Genomic DNA, 23,616 nt, shown 5'->3' on the forward strand with positions numbered 1-23,616 from the left:
GTGCAAGTTTGGGTGCTAGGTGATAACTCCGCAAAGCTAGCTCGCCTGGGGATTCTCCAGAGTTCCTTTTGTATACTTCCTTATCAGTTGGTAGGTTTCCTCAGACTGCCCTCTAATGCCCATCGGTTGGTAGGTTGCATATGGTTACACAACCTTTACTCTTACTACGCGTGCTCTGTGACCAAGGGTCTCTGCCTGGGCCGGGGTCTCCTGCCCCGTGGGTGTCATTTTCAGCATTACTGCTTAAGGACGCGGTTTAGCTGACTATCCAAAACGAAGTATAAACCTGATAATTAGAATAGGTAGAGCTGACATATTTTCCAGGATGTTCCTTCTTCAAGGATAGCCAACTCCTGATCAGAAGTTCTCTTAACTCATGGCTTCTAGCAACCTCAGGGGCGGTCACCCTGGTCCTAGACGTTGCGTACCTATTTGGTTTTCCTAGTGTGTGCGACATCTAGCTTCACTAAATTCTTCATCAAGTTTTAACCCTCTACTTGCTTAGATAACATTGGGACAGCTCTTCGGGGCTCCCCGGGCCGGGGGTTGGGAGCTCCTCCCTCACTTTCCCGACAGCGGGGCCGGAGGAGCAGACGGAACAGTTTGGCCTTAGCACCTTCCCGGCATCCGGGCTGTTGGTTTGTCGGTGAAGCCATCGTTTCTGTGAAACGGGCGTGGGGAGCCTGTCTGACTGGCCTGTCGGAAAGCCCATTCCTCAGCCCATGAATGTCCCCGTTCTAGATCTCGCCACTCTCTGTCGGGGGTCCTTCTGCGTCACACTGGTAGGTGTCGACGGGGAATTTTCGAGCGTTCTGACCTCCCCGTGGCATTTGGACGACCCTGAGCTGTCGCTCCTTTTGACGGACCACCGTCTCTGGGGTTCCCCAGAAAGGCTGTCCAGTTCTGCAGCCCCTGAGGTGTTCCCGTCGCGGGCTCCACCATCTAGCACTAAGGTTAGGCTCTTTGGTCCCCCAGGCGCTGCATCATGCAACACTTTGGTTTTCCCTCCCGCTGTTGCTACTGGGGACATTGTGTCCGGGGCTGTGGCGCCTTCTCCATTACGGACATCCCGGGCAGCCAGTCTCGCTGTCCACTCGGAAAGCTCGTCCAAAGGATTGCAGGGATGGGGAGGGTTAGCAGCCTGTGTTCCTGGCGGCTGTCTAACAGCATGTAGTATTGGGAGGGCGTCAGGGTAGCGGGAGCATTCCCTGGGTGTTGTCGGAGGATCCCAAGGGGTTCCTGAGAGGTGGGGCTGGTGGGCGGGCGTCCCAGGGTGCTATTGTGATGCCTTGAATGAAGGCTGGAGCTGAAAGACTCCATTGTATTTTGTAGCGCTTAATTTGTGCTTGCTTGAGCGACTTTGAACCTTTTGGTATGTAAGAAAACCTTGAGGTTTGTTAACAGTATGCACAAATAGATGAGAAGCCTTAAGTTCTGCTGAGCTTTGTGATTAAAACCTGCCAGGGCCAGCTAACTAGGAAGAAGAGATGAACCACCCCTGAGATGACCCGCACTGCGCATGCCTTAAGAGAGAGTTCAGTTAGCAGACACCAAGAGAAAATGACCACCAGAGGGTTTCAAAGACCCCAAAGACCACCGACCCATTTAATAGCGCATGCCCCAAAGGGCGGACACTGGGTAAATAATTTCTGGGAAATAACATGAATATGTACACCAGTTTGGGGAAATGTGATGAGTATGTATATATTAGAACAATATAAGCTTTGCTTGCTGTAGGTAACGGTATGCACGCTAGGAGGAACTATGCCCCGTGCATCCAGCGCTGCAATAAAGAATGCCTGCTTTCTAAGACTCCAAAACTGAGCCTTAGAGAGTTTCTTCGACCGGCTTTTTCGGTAACAGTTGTGGTTCTCACGTGAGGTTAGTAGGGTTTCTGGGTCGTCCCAGAGAATCCACTGGGGTCTCTAGGTCAGCCCAGAGGAGCTGTTGTGCATCTTGTTGAGGAGAAGGGGGCACGGTGGCCCTCGGCAGTTGCCCACAGGCCACTGTGGGAAGCGGGGTCCCCCCGTGTCAATGTGGAGCCTGAGGGGCCCAGCCCCAGGCAGGATGCTGCCATCGCTGCCCGATCCCACAGGAACCCCCTTCCAGAGCTGGACAAGGGAAGCCCGTTCCTACCCAGAGGATCACACCCAAATACCGCCCAACTGCTCGAGTGCGAGAGCCGCCCAGCCTGCCGCAAGGCCCCCAGGCGCCCTTTGCTGCCAGGGCCCTCCTGCCATCAATGGCACTGGCAGCTCTGGTGCCTGGACGGCCCACTGCACGGGGGCGGCCCAGGGGTCCGGGCAGGCCTGGGCTGCCCATGGGGAAACGGGCACCTCGTGCTCCCCTGCAAAAGCGGGTGGCATGGCTGGGTAAGCTGCAGCCCCGCACCGCCCCAGCGCAGCTTGGGCCTGCACCGGCGTGGGACTCCCACCGGCCAGTGAGGGGGGACGTGGCGGGGCTGTGCTCCATGCGCCCTGTGTCCCCGTGCTGCCATGCTGGGACCCTGGTACAGGCTGTGCTGCCCAGTGGTCCCTGTGCAGGGGACCCTCCTGGGCCCTTGTGAGACAAGGAAGGATCCCACTCCTATTTCAAACGAGGGAAGTCAAGCCAGAATCAGCAAGGGCGAGAAACAAAATGGTCCTTGTTAACCAAGAGGTATCGCTGGGCCCCTGACAGCACATCTGGGCTATTGGGTTTTTCTCCTTGGCGTACGAAACGGTTGCAAGGGGAGAAACGCCGCCGGAAGCATGGGGCGAGAGCAAAGCCCCCTTTCCAGCGCCCTTTCTGGTTACCCGGGGATGCCCGGGAGAGCTGGAACCCTCCCCGGCAGGCCAGGCCAGGCCAGGCAGCTGCCCGGCAGGGGAGCGTGGCAGGGTTCGGGGGGGCCCACAGGCCCGGGAGGGCCGCAGCCGTCTTGCCCCAGGGGAGACCACGGGGTCTCCCTGCCCTGCTCAGCCCCGGGGAGCCCCGTTGTGAGGTCAGAGCCACTGCCACTGTGAGGTCAGAGCTGGCCGCCCACACAGCCCTCTGGTGGGCGAGGAAGGATCCCACAGTTGCCGTGTGGCTGTTGCCCTGGGCAGGCGCACTCCTGCTGGGGGGCAGCGTGGGGCCGCTGCCACCGCAGCTGGTTTTGCCCGGACAGGCCGCACTGCTGGGGCTGAGGAGGAAGAGCTGAGCGGGGAGCCTGCCTTTGCCCAGAGATGGCGAGGAGAAAGGCCCCCCAGAGAAGACGCCAAGGGGCCTCCCAAGGCTCCTTGGGGAACGAGGCTGACCAACAGCCGGCAGGAGAGGCAGCGGGGCCGAGCCGCTGCCAGACGAGTAGGTACGAAGTGGGCTGCTCCTGCCCGGGGCTTCAGGTTAGGGTGGTAGCACGGACGTGGCCTAGCACGGTCAGTGGGGAAGCATGGGGAAGCCGACAGAGGTTTTCTGAAGAGCCCCGTGGCTTGCAAAGCCCCCCTTCTGTGGGGATGGGTCTCGTCTGAAAGCCCGGCTCGCTCTCCCGGCCAAAAGCCAGGGTGCAGCAGGGGCTTTTGGGGAGGCGGTAGCCTCGTGCTGCAGGGGTCGGAGCCCAGCCCTGCTAGCAGCACAGGGAGATTTTGCTGCACGAGGGGGCCAAGCCCCTGGGACCTGAGACTGGCCCCCTCGGGACGCTGAGGCACAGTCCTGCCTGGCTGAGGGGGGCAGCTGTGCAGAGAGGAGCGGGGCTGGGAGACCGGCAGTGCCCAGGGAAGAAGTGGGGGGCCGCGGTGGGGGACAGCAGCCTGTGCCCCCTCCCCGAACGGCCACTGAGAGGTGCCTGCCAAGGGGCGGGTTAGTGCCAGGGCCCAGGGAGCAGGGAGGGACGGGGTGGGAATCGGGCTGTGCTGCCGGGTCGGCTTCCCGAGGCGGGGGACTGCCGCTGCCAGCTTGCTTCCTCTTCTCCCGCTGCAGGCCTGTAAAGCAAAGGAGGGGGAAAGGAGAGGAGGGGACCCCTAGAAGCAGCCCAGCTGTGCTGCCCTCTCTCGCTGCTGCCGGGACGGCCCGTCCTCTGGCAAGGGCCTCCGCTCAGGCTACTCCTGAGCCCACCTCGGCTCCCGTGGCGTGGCGACGGTGGGCAACCGGCATTTGTCTTTTTCCTCCCACAGTAACCTCTGCATAGAGATGGAGGTACTGACCCTGCCTTCGATGCCAGCTGCCGGCTCAGCCATTCAAGGGCCTGCCAAGTGGCGCAACAAGGCCACAGAAGTTGCAAGTAAGCTCAGCACTGCTGCTTGCCGCGAAGTCCTCTGGGGTGAGCTCGGAGAGCTGCAGTGTGCCAGAGCTCTGGCCGGACGTCACAAGTGGCAGGAGAAGTGCAGGCTGCCCTGCTGCTCTTTGCCCCAGGGAGGGAGTGGGTAGGACTCGGTGCCCACCTCCCCACAGGGAGCTGCAACACGTGTGGCTGGGCATCCCAGTGAAGAGACCTCAAGAGACAGGCCTAACTTTTCTCTGGTTTCTTTGCCCAGGGACGGCCTTCAGCCTTGCTTGCCAGCTGGCAGGTGCCCTTGTCTCCCTGTGGAGACACATGCTGAGCACAGGCGTCTTCGCCGTGTACGTACTATGTGTTTCTGCTGTGGACGGGGGGAGAAAGGGGATGTCTGAGGGTCAGTGCAAGCCAAGGGGAGGGCAGAGGGTGTTGTTGCCCAGCCAGCAGCCGGGGCTCCCGCTCGGGCGCTGCTCGTGCTGTGGCCAAGAGCAAAGCCCCTTGGCAGTCTCACTCCCACGCATTTGCTGGAGCCCCAAACTTTGGCCGCGGTAGGACAAACTGCCCCGTAGCCGGACGCTTGGGTGCAGAGCCAAGCCTCTGCAGGGAAGGGTTTTCCCCAGCTCCAGCAAGAGACCGTGCGGGTCGGGGAGGGCTCTGGGAGGAAAGCCAGACAAGGCTGCTGTGCTTCCCCGCTGTGCGGAAAAACAGCCCTAAGAGAGATCGGTGTGATCGCAAGTGAGAACAGGCCTGCTTTCTCAGCCAAAGAGAGAGCAGGGTCCACACCAGAAAGACTGCTGAGGAGCTGAAAAGCAAGTCTTCATTTGCTCGACCTCTTTAGTTCCCGGGATCATTTGCACTCCCTTTCGGAAGGTGCTCCTGGAGCCCTTCCTTTGGGGAAGATCTGCCGGCCGTGTCGAACGGTGTGGACAGAAATCGTGTTCCTCCTGGGCGCTGCTCTGTCAGCTCTCTGTCAGCAGCAGGCTTCCAGAACGGTGGCTTTTTGGCCTGAAAAGGGAAATCTGCCTGTGGAGGGGCTCGCCCGAGACTTGGATCGTTGACAGCCACAGGACTCCCTCTTTTCCAGGCAAAAGATGGCCCTACAGAAGAGGTTCTTGAAAGTTGTCATCTTGTTGCTCCCAGTGGCTCTTGGTGAGTTCCCATGGGCAAACACCCGAGAGCGACAGCCTGGCTGTGCTGGATGCCAGCTTTCAGCTGGCCAGATTTCCTTTTGGGCCAGTATGGGCGGAAACTCCCGTGGCCCAAGTGCTTCATGAGCATGTCCTTGACTGGGGCTGGCTTTCGGACTACCAGGAAGACTGGCAGTCTCCCAGCCGTGCTGCTGCTCTGGCCGCTGGTCCGAATGGCTTGCTTAGTCTGCAAGTCTGCGAGAGAAGGGCGTAGGTTTCCAAGCCTGAACGGGGGATTCCCAGAGGGGAGGGGCCGTGCAGGGGGGGCCGATGGAGGGGTACCTCTCCTAGCCCATGCAGCCTGGTCTCGGTGCTCGCTGAAGCAGTGAGGGGAGATGGGGAATAGCTCTGGGGCACCGAGCACACCTGAAGATCACGCCTGCGCAGTCCCCTCAAGCCTGGGCTGATGACCCCCAGTCAGAGGCGCGTCGTCTCTCTGCACCCCGCGTTCCCCACCTCCTCAGCTGACCTGCTGCCCCACCCCCAGGGCAACAGGGAGGAGACAAGGGGACTGCAGGGATCGCTGGCAACCCTAGTCAAATAACTGTCTCTTGGTGATGTGAATTGCAGCTAGCGTTTACTGCAGGACCTCACTGCCACTGTGGACCATGCGGGCCAAGGGACTGACGGAGGTCGGTGACTCTTGCGGGACGGGCACCTCCTGCAAGGGAGCGTTGCTGACAGTGGCTGGATAAATCACGGGCTCTTCTGCTTCCATGCAGGGTGACCCAAAGAAGCAGCAGCTTGTGCCGTGTCTTCCTAGGGAAGCCTCTCCTGGGAAGCCCCGGCAGCTCTGGTAGTGGATGCTCTAACGGAGTGTTTTTCCCTTTCAGGAGCTGACGTGTGAGTCTGCAGCAGAACTGAAGATGCAGCGGTAAGAGATGTTGCCTGAGCTGGAAGTGGCTCTGTGCAGAAGTGTCAGCCGACTTCGTCCTACCGGCACTCATTTTCCTAACAGCCAGGGCTCCCGTGCCTCCCCCCTGCCTTCGCCTTTTGCTCAACCTGGTGCAGAAGGGAAGCGCTTGCAAAGCAGGGAAAGCACCTGCGTCTCTCCTCCTTGCTGAGCTCAGACACCCCCAGAGGGGATGGGCCGCTCTCTGACAAGATGTGCTTTCTTGTTCCGGCAGGGACTTGCGCGCTTTGTTGGCGGAGCAAAACCAGAAGATGCAGCTTCTTCTGGAGGAGGTGGCTCAACTGAGGGCGGAGATCAGCAGTGCCAAGAAGGTGAGCCTGCGTTTTGGGGAAGGAGGCTTGGCTGGGCAGAATGCCCGAGAAAGTACTCCGTGGGGTTGTTGGTGGGCTCAGACTGCTGACTGCAGCAACCCAGCCTTTACCCCAGGGGCTTTGCTGGGTGAGCTTCTGCGCTGCACAGGCCCTTCTCCAGCCCCAGTCTAACCGGGCCGCTTCAGGCAGCGGAAAACTCCCGACAGCCTTCCCTTGGCACACCGTTGCCTCTGGCTGCTCTGGCTGGGCCCCTGAGGCAGTGGTGAGACCCAGGCACGCTCACGGGGCCAGCCGTCGCTTGCAGGGCCTGAGCCCGGCTCCCGGCTGACCTGGAGAGCGTGGAGGGTGGGGACGAGGGTGTGGGGGCCCTCGTCAACCCACCTCGGGGCCACGGCCACAGATACTGTTCCTCAGTCCTCGCGGCTCATGTCAGCAGCAGAGAGTCTTGCAGCTCCGTGGACAAAGCTTGCCTTGGATTTCTGACGGTGACGCTTTGCCTCCGCGGGCGCTAGAAGCCACGCTGAACTGCCTGCTGATGCGGTCCTTTTCTGTGTTCCTTTATGGCAGCGTTCCCAGGAAGGTCAGGAAGTGAACCAGGCAGCATCCAAGATGGCTTTGAACGTCTATGTCGAGATGTCTGACTGGGCCCTGAAAAGCTCTGGTATGGACACAAGCAGCCCAGTCTCCTTGCCCTGCGCTTGCCTGTAGCGCTCCCCAGAGGAGCCTGTGCTCCAGGCGCTGCTCTCCAAAGTGGGGGAGCTTCAATGCTTCACGGGGTCCAAGAGCAAGGCTGTGGCAGAGTGGCTCTCTCAGACTCCCTCCCAGTCCTGCCCTCGGCCTCCGCACGCGTGCCTCTGGTGCTGCCCTGGCACGCGTTCCTGTGCTGATGGAGGGGCTCTCTTCCTCTCCTCTGCATTTGAAAAGGGAATGGCCGGGCCGTCCTTTGCTGCCCGCGCAGAAGGCCCTCAGCTTTGGTCTGCTGTCATTCACACGGGCACCTGCTGTCTCCCAGGCCCCTCAAACCTTCTCCTCGTGGCACTGTGTGACTGAGAGACGTGGAGCTGGCCGGCGGCGGCACAAATAGTGTCTGAGCACTAAGTCTTCCTAGTCTGTGGCCTCTTGCAGTCAGTCACCTGCTCTCCCTTCCTTACAGGTGCCACCATCGACATGCAGAGAACTTCCGAGACCTACAACTGCAAAGAGAATTGGGGCTGCAGGGTTTTATGGTTCTTTCGCCCTGCCAACCCTCCTGATACTATCTTGCAGGTATTGTAGCGGAAATCATCAGTGCTGGTTTCCTTCCTTTTCCTTCCTTCCTTCCTTCCTTCCTTCCTGTGAAGTTGGGGACCAACCTCAGGGGCTTTCCGCTCAGTCCAGTGGTACTGCTCAAGCCCACCATGTTGATCAGGTTCCTGAAACCAAAGCTCGAACACAGGGCTGGGCTTGCTAGAAGGAAATCACTGGTTCCCCTCAGGAGGGGAACGGAGCTGAACTGCTGCATCTCGCCCATAGTCCTCTGCCACAGCTGAGTGAAAGAGCTTCTCCCTGGTGACCCCGTTTCCACGCTCATCCCTAACAGCGCCTTTTCAGGGGTGGGAGGCGGGAGGTGGGGGGTGCCCTGCAGAGCCACTGGGCAGAGACGTGTTTCTGCTCGGCCCTGACTAGGATGGTTTCCTAAGCGGTATTGTCCTCTGCGCCGTAATACTGAGAGCCCCCTTTGTCAGGCAGGGAAGAAGGCCTCCTGCCTTTGTCCATTTCCTCACAGGCGCCTCACTTTCGAGCTGAAATAGACCCCACAGATGCACCGGTGCCTAGGCTTCAAGCTACACAGGCAGCTGTGTTAGCCCCAACGCTCTCCCACCCTTCATCGCTCTCGCGTTCTGGTTGCAGCCGGGTCTTTCCCCAGGAGACTGCTGGCCTTTACAAGGGCGTCAGGGCCAGGTGGTCATCAGGTTGCCAGCACGAGTCCACCTGACCGCCGTCACGATGCAGCACATCTACAAAGACGTCTCTCCCTCTGGGACCGTCACCAGCGCGCCCAGAGACGTCGCTGTCTTTGTAAGTCTCTGCTGGGCGCTTCTGGTGGGGATCTGGCCCCGGGGGAAAGCCATGACCGGGTCTTGCTTGCTTGTGTGCATCCGCTGAGGTTTGTGTCCTGCTCTCTCCTGAGCACTGCAGTGCCCCAGGGGGATACTTCAAGGGCTCTAGAGGTTTCATCCCTCTTAAGACTTGTTCTGGCCAAGCACCTGGGGGTTCTTGACCAAAACTCAAGGCAGAGACTGAGCTGCGCCCTAACCAGTGCTAGACTACTGCTAGAGCCCCAGGAGAGGCTGGGCAGATAACAGGGCTGATCCAGCGCGTACGTTCCCTCTTTGTCGGGACGAGTCTGAGCTGCTCTCCTTGTGCTTTGCCCCTGAGGGAGTGGATGCGGACGGAGAAGAGGAAACTCTCCTTGGGACGTTCACGTACAACGTAGCAAAAGAGGCCATTCAGACCTTCCCTCTGAAGGTAGGGTCCAGGCACGGGGACAAGAGCAAAACAGGTTTGCCTGCAAGTCGATGGCAGGAAGAGAGTGAATGCCTTCTCCCTGGGCAGAGGGGCCTGGACCAGCGCCGAGAGAGACCTGGCGGGGCTGGGAGGGCTGAGTAGCACGCGGTGGTGGCAGCAAAAGGATAGCAAGGGCAGGGCCAGGCCCGTGGGAGCACGAGTCCTGAGAGATCCCTGGCTGCACCCACTGCCTTCAGCAGAGCCAGCTGCGCACGCGGCCACTCCACCCAAGCAACGGCTTTGTGCCGTGGAGGAACGGACGCCTGGCGGCAAAAACCGTCGGGCGGCACCGTCGCTCCATCCTGTGGCCTGCTGGCAGGCTGGACAGTGTCCTCTCCTCCCAGCATAGCATGCCCCTTCTCTCCCGGTGCTCTCACGCCTGCCAGGAGGAAAGCAGGCAGAGCAGACAGCGGGAGCTTGGTGGCCTTGCACGCCGGCTGCCCCCCGCATAGGAGCACCTCCCCGGCCTCTCTGTCAGCAGAGAGCAAGCAGCAGAGGGAAGGGGCAGAGGGAAGGGAGACGCAGCCCCAGCCGGGCCGGCATGCAGAGGATGCCAGCCAGGTGCCTTCCCCCTCCCCGACTCCCCAGCCTGCCCAGCAGCCCCGGTGCCAGCAGCGAACCTCACATTTCCACAGCCGCTTCCAAGAGCTTCTTCCTGAGCAGGAGCAGGGCTGGCAGGGGGAGATACGTTGATTGCATTGTCGCTCGTAACGCCCCCGTTTTCCTTTCCCTCTTTTCTTTGCAGGACGCGCCGCTTCCCAGAGCCTTTTCATATATCAAACTTCTCGTGAAGACCAACTGGGGAAACCCAGCGTACACCTGCATTTATCGAGTGCAGGTTCACGGGAAGATGGCAAACTAGAAAGCCCCAGCCGCAACCCGAGAAGAAAAAGCAGGCCAAACGTAAAAAAAAGGAAGAAAAACGGGGGCGGGGGGGAAATAAACCAAAAGAAGAAGTTGTGGCAATTGAGATCGGCGTAGAAGACCTGTCTCCAAAGTGGGGTGCGCAAGAAGGTCCACTGGGGGGCGGGCGGGAGTGTGTGGAAAAGGTCAGAACTTGACTGCTTCCTAAAACAGAGGACGATATTAAGCATTCCTAAGATTCAACCTTGCGAGGAGGCTCCGCAAGGAGCACCAGCCTCGGGCGGGCAGAAGGACCCGGCTTCCGTTACGAGCAGGGAGACTGCCACCCGCCCCCAGAGCCGGCTCTGCAGGAGCTCTCCCAGGAGCCCGCCCACCCTCTTCCGGGCTTCTCGGCCAATGGCGCCCGCCAGGTGGTGACAGGCAGGGCCCCCCGCCAGCCACTGCAGAGCCCTTCTCTGGCCCCGCCCCGCTGCCGCCCCGGCCCCGCTGCCGTTGCAACTGGGCAGCCTGCAGGCGCGGGCTGCGGGCCGAAGCCCGAGCCTCGAGCCTCGAGCCTTGGTGTCGTCCCCAAAGGGGGTGTTGGTACGCGGTGTGCAATGAGCCAGTCTCACACACAGAGACGAGGCATTGTTGATTACAAAGCTGTGCAAGTTTGGGTGCTAGGTGATAACTCCGCAAAGCTAGCTCGCCTGGGGATTCTCCAGAGTTCCTTTTGTATACTTCCTTATCAGTTGGTAGGTTTCCTCAGACTGCCCTCTAATGCCCATCGGTTGGTAGGTTGCATATGGTTACACAACCTTTACTCTTACTACGCGTGCTCTGTGACCAAGGGTCTCTGCCTGGGCCGGGGTCTCCTGCCCCGTGGGTGTCATTTTCAGCATTACTGCTTAAGGACGCGGTTTAGCTGACTATCCAAAACGAAGTATAAACCTGATAATTAGAATAGGTAGAGCTGACATATTTTCCAGGATGTTCCTTCTTCAAGGATAGCCAACTCCTGATCAGAAGTTCTCTTAACTCATGGCTTCTAGCAACCTCAGGGGCGGTCACCCTGGTCCTAGACGTTGCGTACCTATTTGGTTTTCCTAGTGTGTGCGACATCTAGCTTCACTAAATTCTTCATCAAGTTTTAACCCTCTACTTGCTTAGATAACATTGGGACAGCTCTTCGGGGCTCCCCGGGCCGGGGGTTGGGAGCTCCTCCCTCACTTTCCCGACAGCGGGGCCGGAGGAGCAGACGGAACAGTTTGGCCTTAGCACCTTCCCGGCATCCGGGCTGTTGGTTTGTCGGTGAAGCCATCGTTTCTGTGAAACGGGCGTGGGGAGCCTGTCTGACTGGCCTGTCGGAAAGCCCATTCCTCAGCCCATGAATGTCCCCGTTCTAGATCTCGCCACTCTCTGTCGGGGGTCCTTCTGCGTCACACTGGTAGGTGTCGACGGGGAATTTTCGAGCGTTCTGACCTCCCCGTGGCATTTGGACGACCCTGAGCTGTCGCTCCTTTTGACGGACCACCGTCTCTGGGGTTCCCCAGAAAGGCTGTCCAGTTCTGCAGCCCCTGAGGTGTTCCCGTCGCGGGCTCCACCATCTAGCACTAAGGTTAGGCTCTTTGGTCCCCCAGGCGCTGCATCATGCAACACTTTGGTTTTCCCTCCCGCTGTTGCTACTGGGGACATTGTGTCCGGGGCTGTGGCGCCTTCTCCATTACGGACATCCCGGGCAGCCAGTCTCGCTGTCCACTCGGAAAGCTCGTCCAAAGGATTGCAGGGATGGGGAGGGTTAGCAGCCTGTGTTCCTGGCGGCTGTCTAACAGCATGTAGTATTGGGAGGGCGTCAGGGTAGCGGGAGCATTCCCTGGGTGTTGTCGGAGGATCCCAAGGGGTTCCTGAGAGGTGGGGCTGGTGGGCGGGCGTCCCAGGGTGCTATTGTGATGCCTTGAATGAAGGCTGGAGCTGAAAGACTCCATTGTATTTTGTAGCGCTTAATTTGTGCTTGCTTGAGCGACTTTGAACCTTTTGGTATGTAAGAAAACCTTGAGGTTTGTTAACAGTATGCACAAATAGATGAGAAGCCTTAAGTTCTGCTGAGCTTTGTGATTAAAACCTGCCAGGGCCAGCTAACTAGGAAGAAGAGATGAACCACCCCTGAGATGACCCGCACTGCGCATGCCTTAAGAGAGAGTTCAGTTAGCAGACACCAAGAGAAAATGACCACCAGAGGGTTTCAAAGACCCCAAAGACCACCGACCCATTTAATAGCGCATGCCCCAAAGGGCGGACACTGGGTAAATAATTTCTGGGAAATAACATGAATATGTACACCAGTTTGGGGAAATGTGATGAGTATGTATATATTAGAACAATATAAGCTTTGCTTGCTGTAGGTAACGGTATGCACGCTAGGAGGAACTATGCCCCGTGCATCCAGCGCTGCAATAAAGAATGCCTGCTTTCTAAGACTCCAAAACTGAGCCTTAGAGAGTTTCTTCGACCGGCTTTTTCGGTAACAGTTGTGGTTCTCACGTGAGGTTAGTAGGGTTTCTGGGTCGTCCCAGAGAATCCACTGGGGTCTCTAGGTCAGCCCAGAGGAGCTGTTGTGCATCTTGTTGAGGAGAAGGGGGCACGGTGGCCCTCGGCAGTTGCCCACAGGCCACTGTGGGAAGCGGGGTCCCCCCGTGTCAATGTGGAGCCTGAGGGGCCCAGCCCCAGGCAGGATGCTGCCATTGCTGCCCGATCCCACAGGAACCCCCTTCCAGAGCTGGACAAGGGAAGCCCGTTCCTACCCAGAGGATCACACCCAAATACCGCCCAACTGCTCGAGTGCGAGAGCCGCCCAGCCTGCCGCAAGGCCCCCAGGCGCCCTTTGCTGCCAGGGCCCTCCTGCCATCAATGGCACTGGCAGCTCTGGTGCCTGGACGGCCCACTGCACGGGGGCGGCCCAGGGGTCCGGGCAGGCCTGGGCTGCCCATGGGGAAACGGGCACCTCGTGCTCCCCTGCAAAAGCGGGTGGCATGGCTGGGTAAGCTGCAGCCCCGCACCGCCCCAGCGCAGCTTGGGCCTGCACCGGCGTGGGACTCCCACCGGCCAGTGAGGGGGGACGTGGCGGGGCTGTGCTCCATGCGCCCTGTGTCCCCGTGCTGCCATGCTGGGACCCTGGTACAGGCTGTGCTGCCCAGTGGTCCCTGTGCAGGGGACCCTCCTGGGCCCTTGTGAGACAAGGAAGGATCCCACTCCTATTTCAAACGAGGGAAGTCAAGCCAGAATCAGCAAGGGCGAGAAACAAAATGGTCCTTGTTAACCAAGAGGTATCGCTGGGCCCCTGACAGCACATCTGGGCTATTGGGTTTTTCTCCTTGGCGTACGAAACGGTTGCAAGGGGAGAAACGCCGCCGGAAGCATGGGGCGAGAGCAAAGCCCCCTTTCCAGCGCCCTTTCTGGTTACCCGGGGATGCCCGGGAGAGCTGGAACCCTCCCCGGCAGGCCAGGCCAGGCCAGGCAGCTGCCCGGCAGGGGAGCGTGGCAGGGTTCGGGGGGGCCCACAGGCCCGGGAGGGCCGCAGCCGTCTTGCCCCAGGGGAGACCACGGGGTCTCCCTGCCCTGCTCAGCCCCGGGGAGCCCCGTTGTGAGGTCAGAGCCACTGCCACTGTGAGGTCAGAGCTGGCCGCCCACACAGCCCTCTGGTGGGCGAGGAAGGATCCCACAGTTGCCGTGTGGCTGTTGCCCTGGGCAGGCGCACTCCTGCTGGGGGGCAGCGTGGGGCCGCTGCCACCGCAGCTGGTTTTGCCCGGACAGGCCGCACTGCTGGGGCTGAGGAGGAAGAGCTGAGCGGGGAGCCTGCCTTTGCCCAGAGATGGCGAGGAGAAAGGCCCCCCAGAGAAGACGCCAAGGGGCCTCCCAAGGCTCCTTGGGGAACGAGGCTGACCAACAGCCGGCAGGAGAGGCAGCGGGGCCGAGCCGCTGCCAGACGAGTAGGTACGAAGTGGGCTGCTCCTGCCCGGGGCTTCAGGTTAGGGTGGTAGCACGGACGTGGCCTAGCACGGTCAGTGGGGAAGCATGGGGAAGCCGACAGAGGTTTTCTGAAGAGCCCCGTGGCTTGCAAAGCCCCCCTTCTGTGGGGATGGGTCTCGTCTGAAAGCCCGGCTCGCTCTCCCGGCCAAAAGCCAGGGTGCAGCAGGGGCTTTTGGGGAGGCGGTAGCCTCGTGCTGCAGGGGTCGGAGCCCAGCCCTGCTAGCAGCACAGGGAGATTTTGCTGCACGAGGGGGCCAAGCCCCTGGGACCTGAGACTGGCCCCCTCGGGACGCTGAGGCACAGTCCTGCCTGGCTGAGGGGGGCAGCTGTGCAGAGAGGAGCGGGGCTGGGAGACCGGCAGTGCCCAGGGAAGAAGTGGGGGGCCGCGGTGGGGGACAGCAGCCTGTGCCCCCTCCCCGAACGGCCACTGAGAGGTGCCTGCCAAGGGGCGGGTTAGTGCCAGGGCCCAGGGAGCAGGGAGGGACGGGGTGGGAATCGGGCTGTGCTGCCGGGTCGGCTTCCCGAGGCGGGGGACTGCCGCTGCCAGCTTGCTTCCTCTTCTCCCGCTGCAGGCCTGTAAAGCAAAGGAGGGGGAAAGGAGAGGAGGGGACCCCTAGAAGCAGCCCAGCTGTGCTGCCCTCTCTCGCTGCTGCCGGGACGGCCCGTCCTCTGGCAAGGGCCTCCGCTCAGGCTACTCCTGAGCCCACCTCGGCTCCCGTGGCGTGGCGACGGTGGGCAACCGGCATTTGTCTTTTTCCTCCCACAGTAACCTCTGCATAGAGATGGAGGTGCTGACCCTGCCTTCGATGCCAGCTGCCGGCTCAGCCATTCAAGGGCCTGCCAAGTGGCGCAACAAGGCCACAGAAGTTGCAAGTAAGCTCAGCACTGCTGCTTGCCGCGAAGTCCTCTGGGGTGAGCTCGGAGAGCTGCAGTGTGCCAGAGCTCTGGCCGGACGTCACAAGTGGCAGGAGAAGTGCAGGCTGCCCTGCTGCTCTTTGCCCCAGGGAGGGAGTGGGTAGGACTCGGTGCCCACCTCCCCACAGGGAGCTGCAACACGTGTGGCTGGGCATCCCAGTGAAGAGACCTCAAGAGACAGGCCTAACTTTTCTCTGGTTTCTTTGCCCAGGGACGGCCTTCAGCCTTGCTTGCCAGCTGGCAGGTGCCCTTGTCTCCCTGTGGAGACACATGCTGAGCACAGGCGTCTTCGCCGTGTACGTACTATGTGTTTCTGCTGTGGACGGGGGGAGAAAGGGGATGTCTGAGGGTCAGTGCAAGCCAAGGGGAGGGCAGAGGGTGTTGTTGCCCAGCCAGCAGCCGGGGCTCCCGCTCGGGCGCTGCTCGTGCTGTGGCCAAGAGCAAAGCCCCTTGGCAGTCTCACTCCCACGCATTTGCTGGAGCCCCAAACTTTGGCCGCGGTAGGACAAACTGCCCCGTAGCCGGACGCTTGGGTGCAGAGCCAAGCCTCTGCAGGGAAGGGTTTTCCCCAGCTCCAGCAAGAGACCGTGCGGGTCGGGGAGGGCTCTGGGAGGAAAGCCAGACAAGGCTGCTGTGCTTCCCCGCTGTGCGGAAAAACAGCCCTAAGAGAGATCGGTGTGATCGCAAGTGAGAACAGGCCTGCTTTCTCAGCCAAAGAGAGAGCAGGGTCCACACCAGAAAGACTGCTGAGGAGCTGAAAAGCAAGTCTTCATTTGCTCGACCTCTTTAGTTCCCGGGATCATTTGCACTCCCTTTCGGAAGGTGCTCCTGGAGCCCTTCCTTTGGGGAAGATCTGCCGGCCGTGTCGAACGGTGTGGACAGAAATCGTGTTCCTCCTGGGCGCTGCTCTGTCAGCTCTCTGTCAGCAGCAGGCTTCCAGAACGGTGGCTTTTTGGCCTGAAAAGGGAAATCTGCCTGTGGAGGGGCTCGCCCGAGACTTGGATTGTTGACAGCCACAGGACTCCCTCTTTTCCAGGCAAAAGATGGCCCTACAGAAGAGGTTCTTGAAAGTTGTCATCTTGTTGCTCCCAGTGGCTCTTGGTGAGTTCCCATGGGCAAACACCCGAGAGCGACAGCCTGGCTGTGCTGGATGCCAGCTTTCAGCTGGCCAGATTTCCTTTTGGGCCAGTATGGGCGGAAACTCCCGTGGCCCAAGTGCTTCATGAGCATGTCCTTGACTGGGGCTGGCTTTCGGACTACCAGGAAGACTGGCAGTCTCCCAGCCGTGCTGCTGCTCTGGCCGCTGGTCCGAATGGCTTGCTTAGTCTGCAAGTCTGCGAGAGAAGGGCGTAGGTTTCCAAGCCTGAACGGGGGATTCCCAGAGGGGAGGGGCCGTGCAGGGGGGGCCGATGGAGGGGTACCTCTCCTAGCCCATGCAGCCTGGTCTCGGTGCTCGCTGAAGCAGTGAGGGGAGATGGGGAATAGCTCTGGGGCACCGAGCACACCTGAAGATCACGCCTGCGCAGTCCCCTCAAGCCTGGGCTGATGACCCCCAGTCAGAGGTGCGTCGTCTCTCTGCACCCCGCGTTCCCCACCTCCTCAGCTGACCTGCTGCCCCACCCCCAGGGCAACAGGGAGGAGACAAGGGGACTGCAGGGATCGCTGGCAACCCTAGTCAAATAACTGTCTCTTGGTGATGTGAATTGCAGCTAGCGTTTACTGCAGGACCTCACTGCCACTGTGGACCATGCGGGCCAAGGGACTGACGGAGGTCGGTGACTCTTGCGGGACGGGCACCTCCTGCAAGGGAGCGTTGCTGACAGTGGCTGGATAAATCACGGGCTCTTCTGCTTCCATGCAGGGTGACCCAAAGAAGCAGCAGCTTGTGCCGTGTCTTCCTAGGGAAGCCTCTCCTGGGAAGCCCCGGCAGCTCTGGTAGTGGATGCTCTAACGGAGTGTTTTTCCCTTTCAGGAGCTGACGTGTGAGTCTGCAGCAGAACTGAAGATGCAGCGGTAAGAGATGTTGCCTGAGCTGGAAGTGGCTCTGTGCAGAAGCGTCAGCCGACTTCGTCCTACCGGCACTCATTTTCCTAACAGCCAGGGCTCCCGTGCCTCCCCCCTGCCTTCGCCTTTTGCTCAACCTGGTGCAGAAGGGAAGCGCTTGCAAAGCAGGGAAAGCACCTGTGTCTCTCCTCCTTGCTGAGCTCAGACACCCCCAGAGGGGATGGGCCGCTCTCTGACAAGATGTGCTTTCTTGTTCCGGCAGGGACTTGCGCGCTTTGTTGGCGGAGCAAAACCAGAAGATGCAGCTTCTTCTGGAGGAGGTGGCTCAACTGAGGGCGGAGATCAGCAGTGCCAAGAAGGTGAGCCTGCGTTTTGGGGAAGGAGGCTTGGCTGGGCAGAATGCCCGAGAAAGTACTCCGTGGGGTTGTTGGTGGGCTCAGACTGCTGACTGCAGCAACCCAGCCTTTACCCCAGGGGCTTTGCTGGGTGAGCTTCTGCGCTGCACAGGCCCTTCTCCAGCCCCAGTCTAACCGGGCCGCTTCAGGCAGCGGAAAACTCCCGACAGCCTTCCCTTGGCACACCGTTGCCTCTGGCTGCTCTGGCTGGGCCCCTGAGGCAGTGGTGAGACCCAGGCACGCTCACGGGGCCAGCCGTCGCTTGCAGGGCCTGAGCCCGGCTCCCGGCTGACCTGGAGAGCGTGGAGGGTGGGGACGAGGGTGTGGGGGCCCTCGTCAACCCACCTCGGGGCCACGGCCACAGATACTGTTCCTCAGTCCTCGCGGCTCATGTCAGCAGCAGAGAGTCTTGCAGCTCCGTGGACAAAGCTTGCCTTGGATTTCTGACGGTGACGCTTTGCCTCCGCGGGCGCTAGAAGCCACGCTGAACTGCCCGCTGATGCGGTCCTTTTTTGTGTTCCTTTATGGCAGCGTTCCCAGGAAGGTCAGGAAGTGAACCAGGCAGCATCCAAGATGGCTTTGAACGTCTATGTCGAGATGTCTGACTGGGCCCTGAAAAGCTCTGGTATGGACACAAGCAGCCCAGTCTCCTTGCCCTGCGCTTGCCTGTAGCGCTCCCCAGAGGAGCCTGTGCTCCAGGCGCTGCTCTCCAAAGTGGGGGAGCTTCAATGCTTCACGGGGTCCAAGAGCAAGGCTGTGGCAGAGTGGCTCTCTCAGACTCCCTCCCAGTCCTGCCCTCGGCCTCCGCACGCGTGCCTCTGGTGCTGCCCTGGCACGCGTTCCTGTGCTGATGGAGGGGCTCTCTTCCTCTCCTCTGCATTTGAAAAGGGAATGGCCGGGCCGTCCTTTGCTGCCCGCGCAGAAGGCCCTCAGCTTTGGTCTGCTGTCATTCACACGGGCACCTGCTGTCTCCCAGGCCCCTCAAACCTTCTCCTCGTGGCACTGTGTGACTGAGAGACGTGGAGCTGGCCGGCGGCGGCACAAATAGTGTCTGAGCACTAAGTCTTCCTAGTCTGTGGCCTCTTGCAGTCAGTCACCTGCTCTCCCTTCCTTACAGGTGCCACCATCGACATGCAGAGAACTTCCGAGACCTACAACTGCAAAGAGAATTGGGGCTGCAGGGTTTTATGGTTCTTTCGCCCTGCCAACCCTCCTGATACTATCTTGCAGGTATTGTAGCGGAAATCATCAGTGCTGGTTTCCTTCCTTTTCCTTCCTTCCTTCCTTCCTTCCTTCCTGTGAAGTTGGGGACCAACCTCAGGGGCTTTCCGCTCAGTCCAGTGGTACTGCTCAAGCCCACCATGTTGATCAGGTTCCTGAAACCAAAGCTCGAACACAGGGCTGGGCTTGCTAGAAGGAAATCACTGGTTCCCCTCAGGAGGGGAACGGAGCTGAACTGCTGCATCTCGCCCATAGTCCTCTGCCACAGCTGAGTGAAAGAGCTTCTCCCTGGTGACCCCGTTTCCACGCTCATCCCTAACAGCGCCTTTTCAGGGGTGGGAGGCGGGAGGTGGGGGGTGCCCTGCAGAGCCACTGGGCAGAGACGTGTTTCTGCTCGGCCCTGACTAGGATGGTTTCCTAAGCGGTATTGTCCTCTGCGCCGTAATACTGAGAGCCCCCTTTGTCAGGCAGGGAAGAAGGCCTCCTGCCTTTGTCCATTTCCTCACAGGCGCCTCACTTTCGAGCTGAAATAGACCCCACAGATGCACCGGTGCCTAGGCTTCAAGCTACACAGGCAGCTGTGTTAGCCCCAACGCTCTCCCACCCTTCATCGCTCTCGCGTTCTGGTTGCAGCCGGGTCTTTCCCCAGGAGACTGCTGGCCTTTACAAGGGCGTCAGGGCCAGGTGGTCATCAGGTTGCCAGCACGAGTCCACCTGACCGCCGTCACGATGCAGCACATCTACAAAGACGTCTCTCCCTCTGGGACCGTCACCAGCGCGCCCAGAGACGTCGCTGTCTTTGTAAGTCTCTGCTGGGCGCTTCTGGTGGGGATCTGGCCCCGGGGGAAAGCCATGACCGGGTCTTGCTTGCTTGTGTGCATCCGCTGAGGTTTGTGTCCTGCTCTCTCCTGAGCACTGCAGTGCCCCAGGGGGATACTTCAAGGGCTCTAGAGGTTTCATCCCTCTTAAGACTTGTTCTGGCCAAGCACCTGGGGGTTCTTGACCAAAACTCAAGGCAGAGACTGAGCTGCGCCCTAACCAGTGCTAGACTACTGCTAGAGCCCCAGGAGAGGCTGGGCAGATAACAGGGCAGATCCAGCGCGTACGTTCCCTCTTTGTCGGGACGAGTCTGAGCTGCTCTCCTTGTGCTTTGCCCCTGAGGGAGTGGATGCGGACGGAGAAGAGGAAACTCTCCTTGGGACGTTCACGTACAACGTAGCAAAAGAGGCCATTCAGACCTTCCCTCTGAAGGTAGGGTCCAGGCACGGGGACAAGAGCAAAACAGGTTTGCCTGCAAGTCGATGGCAGGAAGAGAGTGAATGCCTTCTCCCTGGACAGAGGGGCCTGGACCAGCGCCGAGAGAGACCTGGCGGGGCTGGGAGGGCTGAGTAGCACACGGTGGTGGCAGCAAAAGGATAGCAAGGGCAGGGCCAGGCCCGTGGGAGCACGAGTCCTGAGAGATCCCTGGCTGCACCCACTGCCTTCAGCAGAGCCAGCTGCGCACGCGGCCACTCCACCCAAGCAACGGCTTTGTGCCGTGGAGGAACGGACGCCTGGCGGCAAAAACCGTCGGGCGGCACTGTCGCTCCATCCTGTGGCCTGCTGGCAGGCTGGACAGTGTCCTCTCCTCCCAGCATAGCATGCCCCTTCTCTCCCGGTGCTCTCACGCCTGCCAGGAGGAAAGCAGGCAGAGCAGACAGCGGGAGCTTGGTGGCCTTGCACGCCGGCTGCCCCCCGCATAGGAGCACCTCCCCGGCCTCTCTGTCAGCAGAGAGCAAGCAGCAGAGGGAAGGGGCAGAGGGAAGGGAGACGCAGCCCCAGCCGGGCCGGCATGCAGAGGATGCCAGCCAGGTGCCTTCCCCCTCCCCGACTCCCCAGCCTGCCCAGCAGCCCCGGTGCCAGCAGCGAACCTCACATTTCCACAGCCGCTTCCAAGAGCTTCTTCCTGAGCAGGAGCAGGGCTGGCAGGGGGAGATACGTTGATTGCATTGTCGCTCGTAACGCCCCCGTTTTCCTTTCCCTCTTTTCTTTGCAGGACGCGCCGCTTCCCAGAGCCTTTTCATATATCAAACTTCTCGTGAAGACCAACTGGGGAAACCCAGCGTACACCTGCATTTATCGAGTGCAGGTTCACGGGAAGATGGCAAACTAGAAAGCCCCAGCCGCAACCCGAGAAGAAAAAGCAGGCCAAACGTAAAAAAAAGGAAGAAAAACGGGGGCGGGGGGGAAATAAACCAAAAGAAGAAGTTGTGGCAATTGAGATCGGCGTAGAAGACCTGTCTCCAAAGTGGGGTGCGCAAGAAGGTCCACTGGGGGGCGGGCGGGAGTGTGTGGAAAAGGTCAGAACTTGACTGCTTCCTAAAACAGAGGACGATATTAAGCATTCCTAAGATTCAACCTTGCGAGGAGGCTCCGCAAGGAGCACCAGCCTCGGGCGGGCAGAAGGACCCGGCTTCCGTTACGAGCAGGGAGACTGCCACCCGCCCCCAGAGCCGGCTCTGCAGGAGCTCTCCCAGGAGCCCGCCCACCCTCTTCCGGGCTTCTCGGCCAATGGCGCCCGCCAGGTGGTGACAGGCAGGGCCCCCCGCCAGCCACTGCAGAGCCCTTCTCTGGCCCCGCCCCGCTGCCGCCCCGGCCCCGCTGCCGTTGCAACTGGGCAGCCTGCAGGCGCGGGCTGCGGGCCGAAGCCCGAGCCTCGAGCCTCGAGCCTTGGTGTCGTCCCCAAAGGGGGTGTTGGTACGCGGTGTGCAATGAGCCAGTCTCACACACAGAGACGAGGCATTGTTGATTACAAAGCTGTGCAAGTTTGGGTGCTAGGTGATAACTCCGCAAAGCTAGCTCGCCTGGGGATTCTCCAGAGTTCCTTTTGTATACTTCCTTATCAGTTGGTAGGTTTCCTCAGACTGCCCTCTAATGCCCATCGGTTGGTAGGTTGCATATGGTTACACAACCTTTACTCTTACTACGCGTGCTCTGTGACCAAGGGTCTCTGCCTGGGCCGGGGTCTCCTGCCCCGTGGGTGTCATTTTCAGCATTACTGCTTAAGGACGCGGTTTAGCTGACTATCCAAAACGAAGTATAAACCTGATAATTAGAATAGGTAGAGCTGACATATTTTCCAGGATGTTCCTTCTTCAAGGATAGCCAACTCCTGATCAGAAGTTCTCTTAACTCATGGCTTCTAGCAACCTCAGGGGCGGTCACCCTGGTCCTAGACGTTGCGTACCTATTTGGTTTTCCTAGTGTGTGCGACATCTAGCTTCACTAAATTCTTCATCAAGTTTTAACCCTCTACTTGCTTAGATAACATTGGGACAGCTCTTCGGGGCTCCCCGGGCCGGGGGTTGGGAGCTCCTCCCTCACTTTCCCGACAGCGGGGCCGGAGGAGCAGACGGAACAGTTTGGCCTTAGCACCTTCCCGGCATCCGGGCTGTTGGTTTGTCGGTGAAGCCATCGTTTCTGTGAAACGGGCGTGGGGAGCCTGTCTGACTGGCCTGTCGGAAAGCCCATTCCTCAGCCCATGAATGTCCCCGTTCTAGATCTCGCCACTCTCTGTCGGGGGTCCTTCTGCGTCACACTGGTAGGTGTCGACGGGGAATTTTCGAGCGTTCTGACCTCCCCGTGGCATTTGGACGACCCTGAGCTGTCGCTCCTTTTGACGGACCACCGTCTCTGGGGTTCCCCAGAAAGGCTGTCCAGTTCTGCAGCCCCTGAGGTGTTCCCGTCGCGGGCTCCACCATCTAGCACTAAGGTTAGGCTCTTTGGTCCCCCAGGCGCTGCATCATGCAACACTTTGGTTTTCCCTCCCGCTGTTGCTACTGGGGACATTGTGTCCGGGGCTGTGGCGCCTTCTCCATTACGGACATCCCGGGCAGCCAGTCTCGCTGTCCACTCGGAAAGCTCGTCCAAAGGATTGCAGGGATGGGGAGGGTTAGCAGCCTGTGTTCCTGGCGGCTGTCTAACAGCATGTAGTATTGGGAGGGCGTCAGGGTAGCGGGAGCATTCCCTGGGTGTTGTCGGAGGATCCCAAGGGGTTCCTGAGAGGTGGGGCTGGTGGGCGGGCGTCCCAGGGTGCTATTGTGATGCCTTGAATGAAGGCTGGAGCTGAAAGACTCCATTGTATTTTGTAGCGCTTAATTTGTGCTTGCTTGAGCGACTTTGAACCTTTTGGTATGTAAGAAAACCTTGAGGTTTGTTAACAGTATGCACAAATAGATGAGAAGCCTTAAGTTCTGCTGAGCTTTGTGATTAAAACCTGCCAGGGCCAGCTAACTAGGAAGAAGAGATGAACCACCCCTGAGATGACCCGCACTGCGCATGCCTTAAGAGAGAGTTCAGTTAGCAGACACCAAGAGAAAATGACCACCAGAGGGTTTCAAAGACCCCAAAGACCACCGACCCATTTAATAGCGCATGCCCCAAAGGGCGGACACTGGGTAAATAATTTCTGGGAAATAACATGAATATGTACACCAGTTTGGGGAAATGTGATGAGTATGTATATATTAGAACAATATAAGCTTTGCTTGCTGTAGGTAACGGTATGCACGCTAGGAGGAACTATGCCCCGTGCATCCAGCGCTGCAATAAAGAATGCCTGCTTTCTAAGACTCCAAAACTGAGCCTTAGAGAGTTTCTTCGACCGGCTTTTTCGGTAACAGTTGTGGTTCTCACGTGAGGTTAGTAGGGTTTCTGGGTCGTCCCAGAGAATCCACTGGGGTCTCTAGGTCAGCCCAGAGGAGCTGTTGTGCATCTTGTTGAGGAGAAGGGGGCACGGTGGCCCTCGGCAGTTGCCCACAGGCCACTGTGGGAAGCGGGGTCCCCCCGTGTCAATGTGGAGCCTGAGGGGCCCAGCCCCAGGCAGGATGCTGCCATTGCTGCCCGATCCCACAGGAACCCCCTTCCAGAGCTGGACAAGGGAAGCCCGTTCCTACCCAGAGGATCACACCCAAATACCGCCCAACTGCTCGAGTGCGAGAGCCGCCCAGCCTGCCGCAAGGCCCCCAGGCGCCCTTTGCTGCCAGGG

The 23,616-nt window shown here is 59.7% G+C and overlaps 2 protein-coding genes across 5 annotated transcripts; both read left to right on the forward strand.

The window, feature by feature from the left end:
* Positions 1-5,270: 5,270 nt before the first annotated feature.
* On the forward strand, positions 5,271-10,195 carry LOC138682092 (SUN domain-containing protein 5-like). 2 transcript variants are annotated; one of them, XR_011322305.1, is made up of 9 exons: positions 5,271-5,377; positions 5,986-6,047; positions 6,249-6,289; positions 6,543-6,639; positions 7,207-7,300; positions 7,793-7,905; positions 8,405-8,697; positions 9,058-9,147; positions 9,932-10,077. XR_011322305.1 is itself a non-coding variant. In XM_069771462.1 (9 exons), the coding sequence occupies exons 1-9, from the start codon at positions 5,320-5,322 to the stop codon at positions 10,046-10,048; spliced, it is 840 nt and encodes a 279-aa protein (XP_069627563.1). In that variant the 5' UTR covers positions 5,271-5,319; the 3' UTR covers positions 10,049-10,195. The 2 variants fall into 2 exon arrangements, 1 of the variants encoding a protein (XP_069627563.1); XM_069771462.1 differs by having other exon boundaries at positions 8,530-8,697; positions 9,932-10,195.
* A 334-nt stretch (positions 10,196-10,529) lies between these two features.
* On the forward strand, positions 10,530-20,889 carry LOC138682088 (SUN domain-containing protein 5-like). 3 transcript variants are annotated; one of them, XM_069771455.1, is made up of 12 exons: positions 10,530-10,632; positions 14,628-14,928; positions 15,182-15,266; positions 16,007-16,071; positions 16,680-16,741; positions 16,943-16,983; positions 17,237-17,333; positions 17,901-17,994; positions 18,487-18,599; positions 19,224-19,391; positions 19,752-19,841; positions 20,626-20,889. In XM_069771455.1, exons 2-12 carry the CDS (start codon positions 14,838-14,840, stop codon positions 20,740-20,742), a joined length of 1,023 nt encoding a protein of 340 aa, XP_069627556.1. In that variant the 5' UTR covers positions 10,530-10,632; positions 14,628-14,837; the 3' UTR covers positions 20,743-20,889. The 3 variants fall into 3 exon arrangements, with proteins under 3 accessions (XP_069627556.1, XP_069627555.1, XP_069627557.1); XM_069771454.1 differs by lacking the exon at positions 10,530-10,632 and adding an exon at positions 13,459-14,019 and having other exon boundaries at positions 14,822-14,928; XM_069771456.1 differs by lacking the exon at positions 10,530-10,632 and having other exon boundaries at positions 14,253-14,786; positions 14,836-14,928.
* The last annotated feature ends 2,727 nt before the right edge of the window (positions 20,890-23,616 follow it).

This window comes from Haliaeetus albicilla, chromosome 26 (assembly GCF_947461875.1).
Source record: "Haliaeetus albicilla chromosome 26, bHalAlb1.1, whole genome shotgun sequence".
Lineage (NCBI taxonomy): Eukaryota > Metazoa > Chordata > Aves > Accipitriformes > Accipitridae > Haliaeetus > Haliaeetus albicilla.

What these genes read in the sequence shown, in the direction of transcription:
- LOC138682088 (XM_069771454.1), top strand. Translation starts at nt 13,898, where the DNA reads ATGGCGAGGAGAAAGGCCCCCCAGAGAAGACGCCAAGGGGCCTCCCAA. An exon ending in AGCACAGGCGTCTTCGCCGT is followed by an intron (nt 15,267 to 16,006) that starts GTACGTACTATG and finishes CCTCTTTTCCAG; the next exon opens with GCAAAAGATGGCCCTACAGA. An exon ending in CCAGAGACGTCGCTGTCTTT is followed by an intron (nt 19,392 to 19,751) that starts GTAAGTCTCTGC and finishes TTTGCCCCTGAG; the next exon opens with GGAGTGGATGCGGACGGAGA.
- LOC138682092 (XM_069771462.1), top strand. Translation starts at nt 5,320, where the DNA reads ATGGCCCTACAGAAGAGGTTCTTGAAAGTTGTCATCTTGTTGCTCCCA. An exon ending in GGGCCAAGGGACTGACGGAG is followed by an intron (nt 6,048 to 6,248) that starts GTCGGTGACTCT and finishes TTTCCCTTTCAG; the next exon opens with GAGCTGACGTGTGAGTCTGC. An exon ending in GCAGAACTGAAGATGCAGCG is followed by an intron (nt 6,290 to 6,542) that starts GTAAGAGATGTT and finishes TTGTTCCGGCAG; the next exon opens with GGACTTGCGCGCTTTGTTGG.